Raw genomic sequence first — 17,419 nt, 5'->3', positions numbered from 1 at the left:
TTGCTATGTAGCCCAGGCTGGCCTTGAATTCATGACAATCCTCCTCCCTCAGCCTCCGGAGTGCTGGGATTACAGACATGCACCACCACGCCCTGCAGGACCTCAGTTTAGATTATCTCTGTAAGCCCTGGTCTCTGACCGAAGTCACATTTTGAGGTGTGGGGGGACTCTGTATGAACTTGGAGGGCACAATGTTTCCTCAGAGAGCAGCAAGGGAAATAGGGCCTCATCAGAACCTGACTCCACCCTTGGCACTGTGAGAAGTGAAGCCTGCTGGGTAGAGTGTCCAGGCCAGGTCCTCTGTTTTGGGAGGGACTCAGGGAGGGAAGGGTAGGGAAGGTCCACAGAGTGCCACTGGTCACCTCAGGAGAGGTGACTGTTCCCACCCGTGGCTGCTGTGTTGGGCAGGAGTTTACAGTTCTGTGTTCTAGGGAGCTTAAGGGAGAGTTTGATGGAAGGACCATTTATTTGTACTCGATTTTAATTAACATGCTGCATCAGGAAGTGGAAAGTTCTGGCTGTGTTCTTCCTTTCTGTGACGTCTCCTGTGCACTTTGCTGGTTCCTGACTTGTCCTTGGGTGCTGCCCTTCCTTGAAGTCAGTGCAGTGTGAGTACTGTGGCCTGGTCACAGCCCTTCCAGGTGGAGCCTGGCGCTCAGAGGGTGAAGGCAGAGGGGTGCTGAGGAGACAAGGACAGAAAAGTGCAGAGAAGGGGACGGGAGCACCTTGCTGACTGTCTCTGGGTGCTGGGCCAAGGGACAGCTTGGAAAGGGTGCCTGACTTTTCCTAGACGCCCTGCCAGGGCTCTCTGTGCTGCTGGTTCCACCTGCTGGGACCCTCTGCCCTCAGCTTCCCGGCCACTCAGTCCTGGCTCTGACTCCACCACCAGGGCATTTCCGGGCTCTTTTATCCATCAGTTTGAGGTTAGCCAAGGATGCGCTGCAGGGCCAGTGCAGAGGGAACCTAAGGTCCCCTCCCAGTTTCTCCTGCAGAAGGCGCACTGCTGGGCTTCCAGCACAGCCCCAAGACAGGCAGCCTGTCCCCGCCCCATCTTCCATCAATCTTCCCTTAGAAGGCCCCGCCCACCCACAGGTCCCGCCCCTCCGCTCGGCCCTGCCCACCACGCCTGCGCACTGAGCGGCGCAGTCGGAAGCCGGGCGGCCGCTGAGCAGTGGCGCTGTCCTCAGAGCCGACCCGGCCTCCTGCCCGCCGCAGGGGCTCGGGCCCCTGGTCCGGGGATGGCGGCGGCGGCCGAGCCCGGGGCCCGCGCATGGATGGGCGGCGGCTCCCCGCGGCCCGGCAGCCCGGTCTGCAGCCCGGTGCTGGGCGCCGGAGGCCGAGCGCGCCCGGGACCGGGGCCGCCGGGGCCGGGGCCGGGGCCGGGGCCGGGGCGGGCAGGCGATAGAGTCCCGGGCCCCCCGGTGCCGGGCCACAGCTTCCGGAAGGTGACGCTCACCAAGCCCACGTTCTGCCACCTCTGCTCCGACTTCATCTGGGGGCTGGCCGGCTTCCTGTGCGACGGTGAGCGTGCGCCGCCGGGGACAGCCTGTCCTCGCGCCCGATCGCGCCCGGCCCGGCCCGGGCCTGCTGCTGAGGGTGCGGACAGGCCAGGCCAGGCCAGGCCAGGGCAGGGCCGGGCCGCCGTCCTCAGAGCGCGAGTGCCCACGCCGGGCGGCTCTGCGCAGGCCGCCTCGCCCAGGTGTGGCTCTCAGCCTGCTTGGCTGGGTTCCAGGGCAGCCCTCCCTCCCCTCCCCATGGCGGGCGCTCACCTGCAAGCCTGGCCCACGGAGGGCACGGACCTTCGACGCTAGTGTGTGCTTGCCTGGGCCTTCCTGGGTGGGATGCTACACACAGACGTGCCTCCTGGACCCGGGGGTGGCCACTCTGATTTCTCTGCCGGTTCAGAAACACCGCCCTGCCCAGGTGGCACCCTGAGAGGGAGGGTGTGTGCCTGTAGGGTAAGTCAGCTCCAGGTCTGAGGCTAGACTCCAGGGCTCAGCACACAGGTCAGAGGTGGCAACGGCCGGGCTGAAGGTAGAAGGCTAGACCACTGGATCCACTGTGCAGGTGAAAGGCCTCAGTGGTGGAGTTCCAGGTCTGAGGTTAGGCCCTGCGGAGGTGAGAGGGTGAAGGTAGAGCTGTAACTCCAAGGCTAGACCCAGGATCCTTGCAGAGGTGAGACTCGGTCTAAGGGTAGTCTCTGAGTCCACTGCAGGTGTGACCCCTTCAGGGGGTCCTCCCATCTCGGGCTCAGGAACCCTCTGCTAGTCTGGGGGCGAGGCAGCTTGTGTGTTGCAGAGCTGGCCTGGTGCTTGGGAAAGGACCATAGGCCTCTCCCAGGCAGCGTCTGTGGAGCATGGGGTAGGACCTGGGCAGACAGGGCCTAGCCAGGGTGTGGGAAGAAGGGGTCCGTCTGTGTCCAGGAGCACCCATGGGTGCTGGTTCTAAGGCTGGAGGAGGAAGCTGGGCAGTGCTTTCCAAGTACAGCGAGCCCTGGCTAGGGCTCTGAAGTGATGCCTGACCCTCCTCCTCGTGCGCTCTTCTCTCTTTGCACCCCAGCCTACTTCACTGGGCTTCCCCCAAGCAGTCTGCGGAGGGATTTTGTCTCTCCTCTGCTAGGATTGTGGAGGTTGGGCCACAGCAGGTGGGGCTGAGGGGTCCCCTTCTTGGGGAGCTGCCTGTTGCACGAGTGAGTGAGTGGCTTGAATCCCAAGGGCAGTTTTAGTCCAGGCAGTCTTCACAGTTGTGTCCCTCTGCCTGTGTGGTCTCATCTGCTGCACCCACCTGTGGGGCCCAGCAGGGCTATTGCCCTCGGCCCTGTCCTGGCTCTGAATGTGCTGGCACAGGCTGCTTGCTGCTCCTTCTCTAGGCCACCCCTCTCCAATCTACTTACACTCACCTGCCTTCCTGCCGGGTTGGGGACAGTGCCCGGGCCCCTCCCACCGTCTCGGTGTAGTGCTCACTGCCTTTGAGGCCCAGGGCTGTCTTCCCTCCTGGTGGCTCCCGCCTACTGGAGCACCCATCCAGTTGTCCCTGCCTGGCATGGCTCTGGGGCTCTGAGGAGGCTATGTAGCTGGGACTGAGAGAAGGAGGTCCTGGCTTGCCTCTGGGCCTGCACAGGGCTGAACCAGTTCATGAAGCCACTGCCCGCCTTAGCCCCAGGCTCCCTCATGAGGCCAAAGCAGAGCCTGGGGAGGGCAGGGCCAGCCTCTTGATGACAGGATCCACTCAGCATCCTCCAGGATGGTCACAGTGCCAGTCTCTGGCTGTAGCCTCTGTGGGGATTGCAGCATCTGTAGTGATGTCACCAGGGCTCCACAGTGGTGTGACAGGAATGGCCCCCCATTGCTCAATAGGACTGGACTGGGAGACAGCTCTGGCAGAGTGGCCCACCGAGATGGGCACCTGAGCCCTGCCACGGGATGCTGGTACCTTACTGTGCCCCGGGGCCTCTCCTACTGAGTGGGATGGTGGCTCTCCAGGGGGACAGTGCCAACTCGGAACTCTCCCACAGTCTGCAACTTCATGTCCCACGAGAAGTGCCTGCGGCATGTGAAGACTGCGTGTGCCTGTGTGGCACCCAGCCTGGTGCGGGTGAGTGCTGTGGGCACATGTGTCAGATCCAGGCCGTGGTGACCCCTGGATGACCTTCAGCTGAGTCACACCACAGCTGGGGAGCTAAGAACAGAGTTCTGCTCAGAGATGAAGTGGAAGGAGTTGTCCTGAGAAGAGCCAGTCCCGCTCAAAGGCCACACAGAGGGCTGGAGTCTCGAAAGGAGGGAGCTCGAGGAGCACAGGCGGCTGCTGGCAGGGAGCTGGGTGTGGCTGCAAAAGGCAGTTTGAAGGGTCCTGAGGGATGGGTACCCTGCAGCGCCCAGTCGTGACACTGACCAGTTTCGTCAGAGGTCACCATTGGGAGATGCTGAGCAAAGAGCACAGAGGCTCTCTGCAGTTTCTTACAAGTGCACATGGACAGCAGCTGATGTGACAGGCATAAACGAGCTGGCTTTGGCCACCGCCTTCCCTCTATGGAGCCCTCAGTGGTGCAGTGAGATGCCTGGCTGGGTCTTGGCAGGGCGTGGGCCTCCCTTCTGTGGGTGACAGCAGGTTGAGGAGGCCGGTGGTGTCCCCCGCCGTGCTGGGGAGGGCCCGCCCGTGGGTGCAGCGGTGGGTGGGCTGGGTCGCAGGACTGGCTGTGCAGGGGGCTTGTGCACGCCCTTGCGGGAAGCCCACCTGCTGCGGGGTGCGTTTGGCTGTGGTGTTGCCCCGGGATGGTGGGGGACACCCAGTTACAGGCACAGGTGCAGACGGCCCCAGGGATGGGGTCATGTGTCCCCTGCACTCCCAGGCTACCGCCCCCACCAGGGTGGCCCTGCAAGTGGATGTCCCGAGGCTGCAGTTTTCTTAACTTCATCCTTGTGTGGTTTTTTTACTTTACTAAATTTAAAAAACCAAGTATGTATTTTAAATATATGAATGATGAAAATGTAGAGAATATAGGTATTTAAAAAGAAAATAAAAATCACCTACCTTCTGGCATGTCCACACTAGCTCCCTTTTACTGCACATATTTTGACTTAGTAGCAGGATCAGGCAAGCGTCAGGGTGAACACTGCCCTCTCCTCTCCTGTGGGCTCCCATTGAGAGGCAGTAGGCCAGCACATGGTCTTGGCCCCCGTGGGTCCCTGGGAAGCATGCTGAACTCAGCCCAGGGACACGTGGCTGGCCTGCTCCACTTGTGTGAAGTTCCAGGACTCTCTCCCCTGCCCCTGCCCTGCCAGGCCACCTGGGGCCTCCTGAGTGGCAGTGCCCAGCAGAGCTAGGGTACCCACAGAGCTGCGGAGGGGGAACCGTTCTGGAGCAGCTCCAGCAGGGCAGCCTGCATTGGACCCGTAGAGCATGGCAGGCAGACCCTCGGCCAGGGTGCGGGCTGGGCAGCCCAGGTCTGAGGTTTTCTTTGCCCTGCAGGTCCCTGTGGCCCATTGCTTTGGTCCCCGGGGGCTCTACAAGCGGAAATTCTGTGCTGTCTGCCGAAAGGGCCTGGAGGCACCTGCACTTCGCTGCGAAGGTACCACTGACTGCCGGCCTCAGGCAGCCCTTCACCCAGGCCTGGTCTCTGCCACGCATGGTGGCCAGGGCTGTGGGGGATTTGAGCCAGGCAGGGCACAGCTGGGGTGAAGGGAGCCAGCCACAGGGTGGCACAGGTTGGGTTGGCTCCAGCCCAAGTAGAGCCCTGCAGGGAGTGTGGGGTGGGGCGCTGCCAGAGGCGCCTAACCCTGCCCGCCCCCCAGTGTGTGAGCTGCACATTCACGCCGACTGTGTGCCCTTCGCCTGCAGTGACTGCCGCCAGTGCCACCAGGACGGACACCATGACCACGTGAGTGCCTGGGAGCTGGGGCAGGTGGGGCAGGTGGGGCGAGTTCCTGACTGCTCCACCGCCCCCAGGATACCTACCACCACCACTGGCGGGAGGGGAACCTGCCCTTGGGCGCGCGCTGCGAGGTCTGCAGGAAAACCTGTGGCTCTTCAGATGTGCTGGCCGGTGTGCGCTGCGGATGGTGTGGCATCCAGGTGGGCACACAGGGAAGGGGCAGGGCAGCGTGGCCTCCAGCGGGCAGTGGCTCATGCCTGTGTCCCCCAGGCCCACTCGCTGTGCTCTTCGGTGCTGGCCCCGGAGTGTACCTTTGGGCAGCTGCGCTCCATGGTCCTGCCCCCTGGGTGTGTGCGCCTGCTGTCCCGAAATTTCAGCAAGATGCATTGCTTCCGCATTGCCGAGACTGCAGCCCTGGAGCTGGGTGAGCAGCGGGCGGCCTGGGGGTTCGGGGGGCCTGGTGGGGCAGTGAGTGCGAAGGCCTGTTCACCCCACAGGCGACAGGGATGATGGTGTGGATGGAAGTGCGGCTTCGGGCCCTGGCAGGGATGCGCCGGCAACCCCTGAGTCCAGTAAGTGCCCCTCGTGGCCTCCACTTACCCTCTTGCCCACCCCCCAGATTTTTAACTGCTCCCCACTGGCCAGGCAAACAGACCCTGGAGATCTTTGACGGCAATGACACCGTGAGGAGAAACCGTTTCCGCCTGGTCACTGTGCCTCGTCTGGCCAGCAGTGAGGAGGTGCTGGTAAGGAGCACCCAGGGTGCCAGGAGGCCCAGTGCCAGCCCCGCCTGGAGACCTGGCCTCCCACTTGTCCCCTGCTGGCCCCCAGCTCCCCCACACCGGGCCCCACACCTGGCCCCACCTTACCTGCTGCTCTTCCACCTCCTCTCTACACCTGGTCCCCTGCACCCAGCCCCTCTGTCTGCTCCTTCACCCTGTCCCCCCATCACTGGACCCCTCACCCTGCAGGAGGCGGCACTGCGGGTCTACTATGTCAGCGAGGACCCTGGAGACTTTGAGCTTCAGGAGCTGCCCTTGCCCTCGCTGGCTGCTGTTGCCCAGACCCCAGGGAAGGCTGGAAGTGGTGGCCTGGCTGAGGAAGACAGTACCAGGGGCTCTGGGTCCCATGAACCTGAGGCCTGGGTCATCCGTGCACGGCCCCGTGCCCAGGAAGTCCTGAAAATCTACCCCGGCTGGCTCAAGTGAGGCGCAAGGCTTGGGGTCTGGGGTAATGAGGGGAACAGAGGGGCCATGGGCCAAGCTCCACGCCTATCCCCCACAGGGTGGGCGTGGCCTACGTGTCCATCCGGGTGACTTCCCAGAGCACGGTGCGCACCGTGGTGCTAGAGGTCCTCCCGTTGCTTGGACGCCAGGTGTGTGTGGGCTGCCTGGGCCACTCCCCCGGGGCCAGGCCCTGTCCCCATGGGCATGCTGGGAGCGAACCAGCCCCGGGCTGACACCCTGTCCCCCCACTGCACAGGCCGAGGATCCTGAGAACTTTCAGCTGATGGAGGTGCTCATGGGCAGCAGGCAAGGTGAGCCTGACCTGCCCTCTGATCACTCTTGCCTGTGCCCTCGCCTGTCTGTGCCCTGGGCCCAAGGCAGCTGTTGCAGAGGTGTGGGGACGCTGATGTCTGTGCCTCTCTGCAGTCCAGCGGATGGTGCTGGCAGATGAGGAGCTCCTGCTCGAGCGGCTTTGGGACATCCGGCAGGTCAGTGGGGTGGACCCCCGTCCTGGCAGGGCCCTGCCCTCTGGCCCTGCCTGCGTCCTCCAGCAGAGCTGGCCCCAGATCCCCAAGGGGTGACTGCGGACCCAGAGCAAGGCCCCGCGCCCTCACAGGGCGTCCTCACGATACTGATGCCTGTGTGGGCAGTGCTGCCCTGTGTCCCACGTTGAGTCCCTCCTCCCCACAGACGTCCCTGCGGCAGGCCAGCCGGACGCGATTCTACGTGGTGGAGAGCAGGGCCGTGGCTCCGCGTGTCTCCCTGTTTGTGGGTGGCCTGCCACCTGGCCTGTCTCCTCGAGCGTACGGTGACCTGCTGCATGAGGCCATGGCCACCAAAGGTGTGAGCCTGGGTGGACTGGGCTTGGCTGGGAGGGAGCCGACGTGGGCCAGGCCCTCCTACCTTCCCCAGGGCTCTGGGTGCCCTCCCTCTGTGGTCCCTCCCTAAGGTGCCTGCACTCCACTTCTGGAGGCCTGGGGACCTGGGCTGGAGTGGGCTTAGGGTTGCCTGGGCTGGGCCACTGGAGGTGATGCTGCAGGGGTCAGCCTGGTCTTGGCGCTGGGCACTCTGACCCCCGTCTGTCTGTGCAGCTGCCGTGGTGTCTGTGAGCCACGTCTACTCCCAAGGTGAGCTGTTGCCTGGTGACATCCCTGGCTGTGAAGCCCAGGCCGCCCTTCTCCCTGCTGTGGGCTCAGGCGCCTCTGCTGCAGCTGTGTGCCCAGTGACGCCCCTGGTTTTATGTCCTGGTTTACTTCTCATGCTTTGCTGAAACACACTGAGGCTTGGCTGTTGTTTCTAAGACTTGCCCTTTCTTGCTCTGTGCCTTTCCTTGGGAAAGCTTTCATGTGCACCTGGTCCCCCCTTTTGGGTGCCCAGACACCTGTGGCTCCAGGTGGGGCATGGGGGGGTGGGGGGCACCCCCTGAACCTGGCCTTCCATAGACATGCCTCTTCTTGCTGTGGACACCTCCCTCTGGCTGACCTGAGCAGGCTGCACAGGCTGGCCTGCCCTGAGTTTCGGCCCACCTGTTGCAGGTGCAGTGGTGCTGGACGTCACCTGCTTTGCTGAGGCCGAGCGGCTGTACATGCTGGGGAGGGACACAGCTGTGCATGGCCAGCCACTGACCACACTGGTGCTCCCGGATGTGCTGGTGAGTGAGCAGTTCCGGGCCAGTGTTCACACCCCAAGGACATCCACACATCTATGCAGCTGGGCAGTCTCATCTGCTGTCTTTTTTACTTTGCCGGGCTGGTAGGTGGCACCTTGGTCAGCCCTCACAATAACCCAGGATGGACAGAGCTGCCTACTTTACAACAGAGGGTGGAGGGCAGAGGGTCTGCACTTACCCAAGGCTGCTCAGTGGCGAGACTTGTTCCTTGTGGCCTGTGGGGCCAGGGGGACCATCCACTCTGGACCCTGAGACCTCTCGCCTTTGGGGAGGACACAGGACGCTGCTTCAGGTGGCACTGGTACATCAGGTCCTCCAGTGGCTACCTCACTTAAAGGCAGAGTGTGAGCACACTCCCCTGTGCTGTTGCTTGCCCTGGTGGCCTTGGGGCCCTGACTTTGAGCCTTGGGCTGCTTCTGGCCAGTAGGTGGAGCTCCTGACCTTGGAGGCCACTCTCAGGAGCCGGTAATGCCAGGAAGGATGGTTGCCTAGGGCAAGGGGCATGGCACGTGCAAGGCAACCTGAGAGGTTGCAGCCGGACCCACCCCGCACCTGTACAGTGCTCTCCGAGCCTCAGTCTGCCCGCCCTGAGGGTCCAGAGCTGGATGTCCATGGCTGGTCTGCACCCTGACCCCTGGTCCTTGAACCTGTTCTGGGAACAGTGCTAGAGTAGCACGAGGCTGGGGTCTGATCCTGGGGTGGGTGACACTGGGTCCCTCCTGCCTCTGCCCTGGTCATCGCCTGTGGAGGCAGCCCTGCTGGTGTGAGGCCGATACTGCTTTCTTTCTCCTGCCAGCTACCCGCCTTGGGGTGAGTGGGTAAGTGGTGGCCGCAGGCAGCCTTGCCTGCCCATGGACCATGCAGCCCTGAGTGTGTCCTTGCCCCAGCCACGGTCCAGCCCGTGTGCCACCACCCACCCTACGTCTGCACCTAGCCTGTCTGTCTTTCCTTGCCCTGCCCTGTCACAGCGACCCTAGCCCGGTCCACCCTGTCTAGACTCCTGGGCGGTTTCTGGGGCTTGTGTTGGGGAGATGGGTTTTTCCCATGCCCAGGGGATGCGGCAGCCGGCCTGTATACCAAGCCCTGGCCCTGGGTGATGTATGGGCAGGGGAGCCCTGGTTGCTGCTGACCTCCAAAGGGTACGGGGGCTCCTCAAGGCCAGATGGCTGGAGGTGCCAGGCAGGGTCCCCTGTGGCTTCCAGCCCTGTAGGTGGAGCCCTTGGTTTCTGTCATGGTGGGTCTGGCCCTGGCCTTCATGCCCAGAGTTCCGGGTGGCTGACAGCCCAATGACCCTCTTAGAAAAGGTTGTCCCGTGGCCAGTCGTGGGATGGGCTCCGCGTGTGGCCCCGGGGGCTGGCACGTGAGGGTGCAGCCTTATCTTCCTCAGGAGGGCGTCCCGGCCCGGGGGACTGTGGTCCCAGTCTGGGCACTGCTAGCACCTGCCACAGGGGACCTCAGGACCTACCCTCACCTGGCCTCTCCCCTCACAGCACACAAAGCTGCCCCCAGACTGCTGCCCCCTCCTCGTGTTTGTGAACCCCAAGAGTGGGGGCCTCAAGGGCCGAGACCTGCTCTGCAGTTTCCGGAAGCTGCTGAACCCTCACCAGGTCTTCGATCTGACCAATGGGGGCCCACTTCCCGGGTGAGTGTGGCTATGCAGACACACAGAGGCGGCACCCTGCCCAGACCCTGCCAGTCCTCTGTGTGGCTGGAGACAGACACTGGCAAGGGCAGGGCTGCCTGGGCCTTGGTTGCAGGCAGCCGCCCTCCTGTCTGCCGTGGGCGTCCTGCAAGCTGCCAGGCACTTGTCTCCCACCACAGGTTCCACCTCTTTGCCCAGGTGCCCTGCTTCCGGGTGCTGGTGTGCGGCGGTGATGGCACCGTGGGCTGGGTTCTCACTGCCCTGGAGGAGACCCGGCACCGTCTGACCTGCCAGGAGCCGTCGGTTGCCATCCTGCCTCTGGGCACAGGTGGGGTCAGCCATCAAGGGGCAGGGAAGGCCCCCGGGGTCTTTCTAACCTAAGTTGTGCCCAAGGTGTGTGGTGGGATCCCTGTCCCAGGGCGACACCTCTCTGGTAACCCCTCCGTTCTGAGGTAAGGTCTCTCTGGAGGTGCTGTGCAGCAGCACTCCAAGTCTCACCCGTGTTCCAGGGAACGACCTCGGCCGGGTCCTCCGCTGGGGTGCGGGTTACAGTGGCGAGGACCCGCTCTCCATGCTGGTGTCTGTGGATGAGGCGGATGCTGTACTCGTGGACCGCTGGACCATCCTGCTGGATGCTCACAAGGCCACTGGTACAGGAAACAATGCGGTGGACACAGAGCCTCCCAAGGTACTGTGCGGCCCTTGGCCCTTGCCCACAATGCTCCCAGGCTCCCTCCTCCCAGCCACACCTGGGGTGCTGGGCGGCTGAGCAGGGCAGCCCAGGGCAGAGGCATCTGTGGCAACAGCAAGGAGTAGGGCTGGCAGGAGGCAGCCAGACACTGGAGGTAGTGTCCTGGAAGAGCCCTTGTTCCCAGATTGTACAGATGAGTAACTACTGTGGCATTGGCATCGATGCTGAGCTCAGCCTGGACTTCCACCAGGCTCGGGAGGAGGAGCCTGGCAAGTTCACCAGCAGGTACCACGGGGCGGGCTGAGAACACTGCTTGGCCAGGTGCAGCCCCCACCCAGTGATGCTGACTCTCGTGTCTTGCAGATTCCACAACAAGGGTGTGTACGTTCGGGTTGGGCTGCAGAAGATCAGCCACTCTCGAGGCCTACACAAGGAGATCCGGCTGCAGGTGGAGCAGCGGGAGGTGGAGCTGCCCAGCATCGAGGGCCTCATCTTCATCAATATCCCCAGGTGTGCAGGCATGGCCCCCAACAAGACCGCACGGCCCAGGCTGGGCCAGGTGCCAGGCCTAACCTGGGTGCACTTCTGTCTCTTGGGGCAGCTGGGGCTCAGGAGCTGACCTCTGGGGCTCTGACAGTGACTCGAGGTTTGAGAAGCCACGCATGGACGATGGGCTGCTGGAGGTGGTGGGGGTAACTGGCGTTGTGCACATGGTAAGCACCAGGCTAAGGGTAGGCTCCTGTGCTACCCCACAGCCTGCTAAACTAGCTCCCCAACCCCTCACAGGGCCAGGTGCAGGGGGGGCTGCGCTCTGGCATTCGCATTGCCCAGGGCTCCTACTTCCGTGTCACGCTCCTCAAGGCCACACCAGTGCAGGTGGATGGCGAGCCTTGGGTCCAAGCCCCAGGACACATGATCATCTCAGTTGCAGGCCCCAAGGTATGTTGGTGGCTGACTGCCCAGGCAAGGTGGATGGAGCAGGTGGCCACAGCCAAGAGGTGGCTGGGGTGGCCTTGCTGCCCAGGGGGGCCTGGGCCACCTGTGAATCGGGAAGCCACGGGAACCGATGTGGGCAGGCAGCTTTTCAAGCCCTGTGCTCCTCAGTGTAGACACCTGGGCCTCTGGAAGAGGGCCTGGGGCAAAGGCAGTGCCCGGAGGGCTGCAGCGTCACCCTGCTTCTAACCCAAAACCCTCCGTGAACTGGGGCTGAGTGTGGTTGGCTGCCTCTGGGCCCCGGGGCTATAACCTGGTGCCCCCAGCTCTCTGATCCATCCTGCCCCGTCTCGGGACAGGTCCACATGCTGAGGAAGGCCAAGCAGAAGCCCAGGAAGGCTGCAGCCACAAGGGGGCACACTGCCCCTGCCCCTGAGGGCAGCACTAACTAAGGGCTGAGAGGTCCAGGTGGCGCTGGAGCCGTCCATCCGATGGACCTGTCGCGCCCTGCCCACGCCATCTTCCTGGGGTCAGGACGTCTCCAGCCCTTGGTCCCATGCAGTGTCACCTGGAAACCCCTGGGTGGGGGCAGCCCCGGACAGTCCCCGGGACGGGAGCACAGGGCTCCTGGCTGGCCTGCCCCCGGCCCTTGGGGCAGCAGTGGAACGAACTGTTTGGTGGCCTCTGACCTTGTCTTATGCCCCTCAGGCTGTCCTCTGGATGCCCTTTGGAGCGGCCGCTCACCCCCCCCCCCCGCCAGCAGGCAACACGCAGCCCTGGTGGCCATGGGGTGACCTCGCCCTTGCCTGGCGCAGGGAAGGTGGCCTCCCGTCTCCCGCCTTGTCACTGCAGTGCGGTTTGGGCCAAGGGAGGTGGTTGTGGGTGCTGGGCAGTGCCCAGCCTCACCTGAGAGAGGGGTCCGGTCCCCCTGGGGCCAGGTGGGCTTGGGTGGCTACTGTGCAGCAGCTGGAGCGTGGGCTTGGCCCTGAGTGTCCCCCTTACCCCCAGGGGTGAGCATATAGTGCCCAGAGGGGACCAGAAGCAGGGCTTCAAGGTCCAATTGGGTGAACGTGTAAATAACACCTACCATATGGAGGAGTGGATTTAATGTCTTCGTTCTTAAATGTAGCACTTCACATAACGCTGTCTGCCAGCAACCTGTGGCTCTCAAACACCAGTGCAGACACAGTTCCCAGCCCATCCAGGCACCACTGCTGGCTAAGCCCGGCTGGGACAGCCTGGCTGGTGTGAATGAAGCTGTTCTCCCTGTGCCTAAGAGCTCATTGTCACCCCTCAGATGCTGAAGGAATCTGACCAAAAATAAGCAGCCAATGTGGAGAGTCTGCAGAGGCCCTCCCCCCAAAGCAAGGGACCCCACAGGTCCAGCCCTTCCCAGCACTCAGGGGCGCTGGGTTTGCACTGCTGTGGCTGTGACCTGGCTCCTGGGTGTGATCTGCAGCCTCCTAGGAATCTCCATGCCACGCCACGTCCTTCCGCTGCTGCCAAAGCTGCAGACACACGCATCCCGGTTCCACTGATGGTCTCAGTGTAGCAGTTCTTATGTTTACATCACTGGCCATCTTCAGTACAAGTCCTTAGTGATGTAATTAGTTCTGCTTTGACTTTAACCTGCAGGAATTGTCTGTAAATTGTGGTCAGTGTGGTCTGCCTTCTATTTAAGTGAGACTGCCTGCAGTGCTGTGACCCTGGCCCCAGGCCTCTCCTTGTGACTTAATGCTACCTGAATGTGACCTAACATACCCGGGACAAATAGAGTTGGGCTTCAGTGTCCTGTAGTGCCCTTCCTTGTTCTTGTGTCCAGCAACTGGGCATGGGGAGGGGCTGGATGGACGGCAGCCCCAGTGGGGTGGTGCTGTACATGCTGGGTGGGTGGTCTACGTCGGGTGGCCCCTCAGATGGCAACTTCCCAGCCCAACCAGCTGCGTCTCAGGAAGGAGGTGCCACTCGGCTCCAGGCAAATGGGGTGGGCGGGTAGAGTGGCCGGGTAGAGTATCTGGGGTCCTGGGCAGCTTGGCAGACCCCAGGCAGCTTATTCTAGGTGAGAGAGAGATAGGTATCCTCCTGGCAGTGTCTGGGTGAGGAGGGAAGCGGAGAATTACGTTCCTGTGTAGAGCAGCATGCATCCTGTGGCCAGACGTTGGCATTTCACAGCGGAGTCAAGACCCACGGTGTCGGGTGGGATGGGCAGGTAGGGGTGTGGCCTGTGGTGCTAGCGGGACGCAGGCAGGAGCTGGGACTGGGTGTCAGCATCAGCCGCACTGGCCTGGCCTGGCGGGAGGCGTGCTGGCCGCAGGGACTGCAGGCCCCGTAGGGCCACGAGGGCGAGGCGCACGAGGAGGCGCAGCAACAGGAAGGCGAAGGGCACGGAGATCTGCATGAGGTGGAAAATGGTTGTGCTGAACCGGCTCAGCAGGCAGGTGGCAGCAAAGGCCAGCAGGCTGGCGCAGGGGTACAAGGCGAGCTTGGCAAACATGAAGGCATGTTCCTGGCCGCCAAACCTCACTGCTGGCTGTAGTGTCTCTGCCTGGCGCAACAGGGCCGCGGTCCAGATGGCAAACTGGAAGATGCTGGCAAAGAAGATGATGGCGCAGCTGATGCGCACGCGCTCGAGCTCATCACGGGGCTGCCGGGCGAAGGCGGACGTCTGCTGGTAGGCTAGGGGCAGGCCTCCCACGAAGGCCAGCGAGAGCGTGTTGAGCAGCCCCATGACCTGTGTAGCCTTTCGAACATGCAGGAAGAGCGAGTGGTGGGCGAACCAGAGCAGGCCCACCGTGGCAAAGGAGCCGAAGTATGCCAGGAAGTGTGGCCCGTATTCGCCCAGGGCCGCCACCAGGCTGCCGCGGAACTTCTCCGTCACGTCCTTGGGGTCGGGGACATTGTCCTCACTGGGAAGCGAGAACACAGGACATCTGTACCAGTTCCCGGGCCAGGACTGAGGGTCTGAGCATCACAGCATGCATTTCACGAGAATGGCTGGACAGTCGGTACTCATCCAAAACGGATGTCTAACTGGCACCTGTGGGTTCCTGCTGAGTGGCAGCCCTAAGGCAGGGCCAACCCTCTGAGATGGGCTTGGGAGCCCAGGCCCTCCCTGCCTCTGAACCCCTCTGAGAAGTGCGAGCAAGACAGAGGAACCACCTGCTAGGTGGCTGTCCTCCAGCGGTACGTCTGGAGTGGGTTCCCAGGAACAGTACCTTTCATCAGCTGGGTGTGGAGGGGGAGGACAGCAAGGAGGGCAGGATAGAGGCAGGAGACAGAGTCTGGGGCCACGCAGGCAGGGTCTGCAGGGCACAGAGGCTTCCCTTCGGTCAGGCTCCCTACCCTAACCATAGCCCACCGAGCCCAGGGAGAAGCAGGCCAGGTACTCACTGATGTTCCTTAAACTGAGGCCTCAGGAATGAGGAACTAAGAAAGGGTCTGCTTCCAGTTTTTAAAACTTAACAAGTGACAACAGAAAAAGCTACCCAGAGAGTATCAGGAAAGTCAGACTATCAGATATAAAATATAAAACCAGAATGTTCAACATGTTTAATGCAGTGAGAGTGCCCTGAAATGTGAGGATCAGACATTTAAGCAAAGACCTGAAGAGGCAAATAGATCACTTAGAAACAGGAGACATCAGTGAGGTTAGAACTCCCACAGAGCACAGTGTCAATAGTGGGAGGAGGGGGCTGAGCCCCAGGGGTGCCACGCCTTCCAAGGACCCCTCTGCCTGGCACCCCAGCCCCAAACCACCCTGCCTCCACACCCTGGGGGCCTGCCCTCCTTGGAATGGGGCCGCCACCTCCTCCCACAATGCTCTGGGCTCCCAAAGGGGCCTGGAGACAGCAGCACATGGCCGGTGGGTGGGGCGGCCCTTAGCGGGTCCTCACCAGATATCCAGGATGAGCAGTGTGGCCACGATGGCGTAGACCCCGTCGCTGAAGGCTTCCACCCGCTCCTTGCTGAGGGGCTCTTGCAGGTCAGAGGCGAAGAGCTCCACACCATGATCTGGGGGCTGCCTACGGCCTGTGGGCATGCCAGGAGGGAGGAGTCGGCCCTGACCCAGGGGCTGTGGACCATCGTGGCCATCACTACCCTCGTCCCCAGGGACCGGGTTGTGTAGGCCAGGAGCAGATAGGCAGGGTGCTGAGGGTCAGGGCAGCTGGCCAGGGTCACCACATAGTGTGCCCAGCCCCACCCGATGTCCTCAGGGGCCACAATGCCTACCCACAAGCCTGTCCCTGCACCAGCTGGCAGCTTTACTGATGTAGGGGAGGAAGATGACGGTCACCATCAGCAGGTACGACTGCAACGAAACATGGAAAGTCGGCGCCTGCTCCCATACGGTGGGCGCCATGCACCTTGGGACCCAGGCACTGCTTCAAGGGAGGGGCAGCCAGAAAGACAAGGGAGAAACGAAGGTATCGTCTTTGGTTGGTACATAGAACCCCAAGTCCAGGCTACTACGCTGAGCGCAAGGACACCACAGAGAAACAGAGCTCGGTGGGCACAGAGGGGCTGCTTCAACTCAACACATGAGCAGCACCCAGCTGGGAAGAGTGGAGGACCTGAAGACACACACTCAGCAGGGAGGGCACCCAGCACAGGGGGTACAGCCTCCACCACCAGGACCCTGGGGTCAGGATAGTAGGTGCTGGTGAGGGTATGGAGAAAGAACCGCACAGCACAGACTGCTGGTGAGAAGGCAAACAGTGCTGCTACTAAGGTAAACGGCAAGGGGTTCTCAAAAACAAACAAAGAAACCGGAATGGCCACATGAAATAGCAGGTCCACCAGTGGGTGTGTGCCCCGACTTGCAAACAGACGTGACGAGATGGTGTGCACCCGCTTCACAGTGGCACTGCTCACAATGGCCCAGAGTGGGACCGCCCAACGTCCGTGACCGAGAAGGAACAAGCCCAGTGGGCCCCCCGGACAGCAGAAAGGGCAGCTGATCACAGCTCGAGGACGATGACACAGGCCTGCACAGCCTCTCCCGCGTGCTGCTGCCCCCATGCCCCTGCTCCTCACTGCCACCTGCCTGTCCGGGCCTCACCCACTCAGCCCACGCTGGCCACTCCATCCCCACCCCGCTGCTGCTGCTGCTAAGAGAGCACGGCCAAGAGCACCCTGCCCGACCTGTGTCCGTGTCACCTCCTCATGGCCCAGCTGCAGCCTGTACCACCACCCTCATCTCCCTCTGCTGTCACCAGCATAAAATAACATCTGAGGCCACCGGGCCACGAGGCTGGGCCTGGACCTCGGCTCACGCTGACATCCACGGTCCTTCTCCCTCTCAGGAGAGGGCCCCCACCAAGGTACTCTGCTCTGCCTGGCCTCTTCAACCCACCCTGCTCAGCTCCCATCGTGCAGCCCCTGAGGGAGGAGCCAGCCTGGCCAGGTCTCCAGCAATGACTGCAGGGCCACATCTGCTCACCAGCCCTTCTGCTCTACACCTGCAGTCCTCTTCCAAGAGTATCTTCCCAGGATTCAGCCCGCTGGTTAGAAACCCACTGGACAAGGTTCTCATTCCTGCTGAGATCAGCTGTTGGCTTTCCAGCCCATTGCAGGCTGGGGCTTCTGAGCCTGAGCTGAGCTCTTCCCTGGAGTTGTCCCAGCAGCACTCACCATGGGGAAGAAGAAGAGGGAAAACACAGCTGCAGCGAAGCACAGCGCTGGGCCGCGGAGGACAAGGAGCAGGATGTGCTGCCGGGTCGCGGCTCTGTGGGTGGAGGTGCGGAGCTGCGAGTTCAGCAGGTATGGGAAGTGGAAGGCGTAGCCTATGATCAGCACCTGTGGGTGGCCGGTCAGGCCTCAGTCAGTACACCCAGGCAAAGGCTTGGGTGGGACCCCAGGTGGGCTGGCACCCAAGGTGTGCTGGGTC

At 62.4% G+C, this 17,419-nt stretch overlaps 2 protein-coding genes across 26 annotated transcripts in view; one reads left to right on the top strand and one right to left on the bottom strand.

Annotated features, from left to right (window-relative positions):
- Positions 1-1,134: 1,134 nt before the first annotated feature.
- Dgkq (diacylglycerol kinase theta) lies at positions 1,135-13,328 on the top strand. 11 transcript variants are annotated; one of them, XM_004847463.3, is made up of 23 exons: positions 1,137-1,521; positions 3,515-3,594; positions 4,969-5,068; positions 5,292-5,377; positions 5,446-5,571; positions 5,642-5,795; positions 5,869-5,943; positions 6,017-6,117; positions 6,343-6,575; positions 6,656-6,746; positions 6,854-6,908; positions 7,024-7,085; positions 7,288-7,438; positions 7,689-7,724; positions 8,133-8,248; positions 9,757-9,908; positions 10,088-10,236; positions 10,418-10,596; positions 10,784-10,884; positions 10,963-11,109; positions 11,201-11,312; positions 11,386-11,538; positions 11,892-13,328. In XM_004847463.3, the coding sequence occupies exons 1-23, from the start codon at positions 1,239-1,241 to the stop codon at positions 11,982-11,984; spliced, it is 2,835 nt and encodes a 944-aa protein (XP_004847520.1). In that variant the 5' UTR covers positions 1,137-1,238; the 3' UTR covers positions 11,985-13,328. The 11 variants fall into 11 exon arrangements, 10 of the variants coding, with proteins under 10 accessions (XP_087043286.1, XP_087043288.1, XP_087043287.1 ...); XM_087187167.1 differs by adding an exon at positions 3,357-3,428 and having other exon boundaries at positions 1,399-1,521; positions 11,386-13,328; XR_015441231.1 differs by lacking the exon at positions 10,784-10,884 and having other exon boundaries at positions 1,135-1,521.
- Tmem175 (transmembrane protein 175) overlaps positions 12,624-17,419 on the bottom strand; it is a 17,586-nt gene continuing 12,790 nt past the window's right edge. For all 15 annotated transcript variants that reach the window (XM_087187178.1, XM_087187184.1, XM_087187173.1 and 12 more), the window contains 4 exons: positions 17,164-17,328; positions 15,763-15,841; positions 15,426-15,561; positions 12,624-14,438 (listed from right to left, as the gene is read on the bottom strand). In XM_087187178.1, coding sequence (XP_087043304.1) covers positions 13,763-14,438; positions 15,426-15,561; positions 15,763-15,841; positions 17,164-17,328 — 1,056 coding nt within the window. In that variant the 3' untranslated portion in view covers positions 12,624-13,762. The remainder of the gene's footprint in view (positions 14,439-15,425; positions 15,562-15,762; positions 15,842-17,163; positions 17,329-17,419) is intronic.

Source organism: Heterocephalus glaber, unplaced genomic scaffold (assembly GCF_053883595.1).
Source record: "Heterocephalus glaber isolate CG9 unplaced genomic scaffold, H.glaber_assembly_v1.0 deba00001509, whole genome shotgun sequence".
Lineage (NCBI taxonomy): Eukaryota > Metazoa > Chordata > Mammalia > Rodentia > Bathyergidae > Heterocephalus > Heterocephalus glaber.
This window is presented reverse-complemented; position numbering and strand designations above follow the sequence as displayed.

Bases quoted from the DNA above. Each gene is read 5' to 3' on its own strand.
- Dgkq (XM_087187160.1), top strand. From the start codon at position 1,239: ATGGCGGCGGCGGCCGAGCCCGGGGCCCGCGCATGGATGGGCGGCGGC. The intron at 5,069-5,291 runs GTACCACTGACT...CCCGCCCCCCAG, and splicing joins ACCTGCACTTCGCTGCGAAG to TGTGTGAGCTGCACATTCAC. The intron at 6,576-6,655 runs GTGAGGCGCAAG...TATCCCCCACAG, and splicing joins ATCTACCCCGGCTGGCTCAA to GGTGGGCGTGGCCTACGTGT.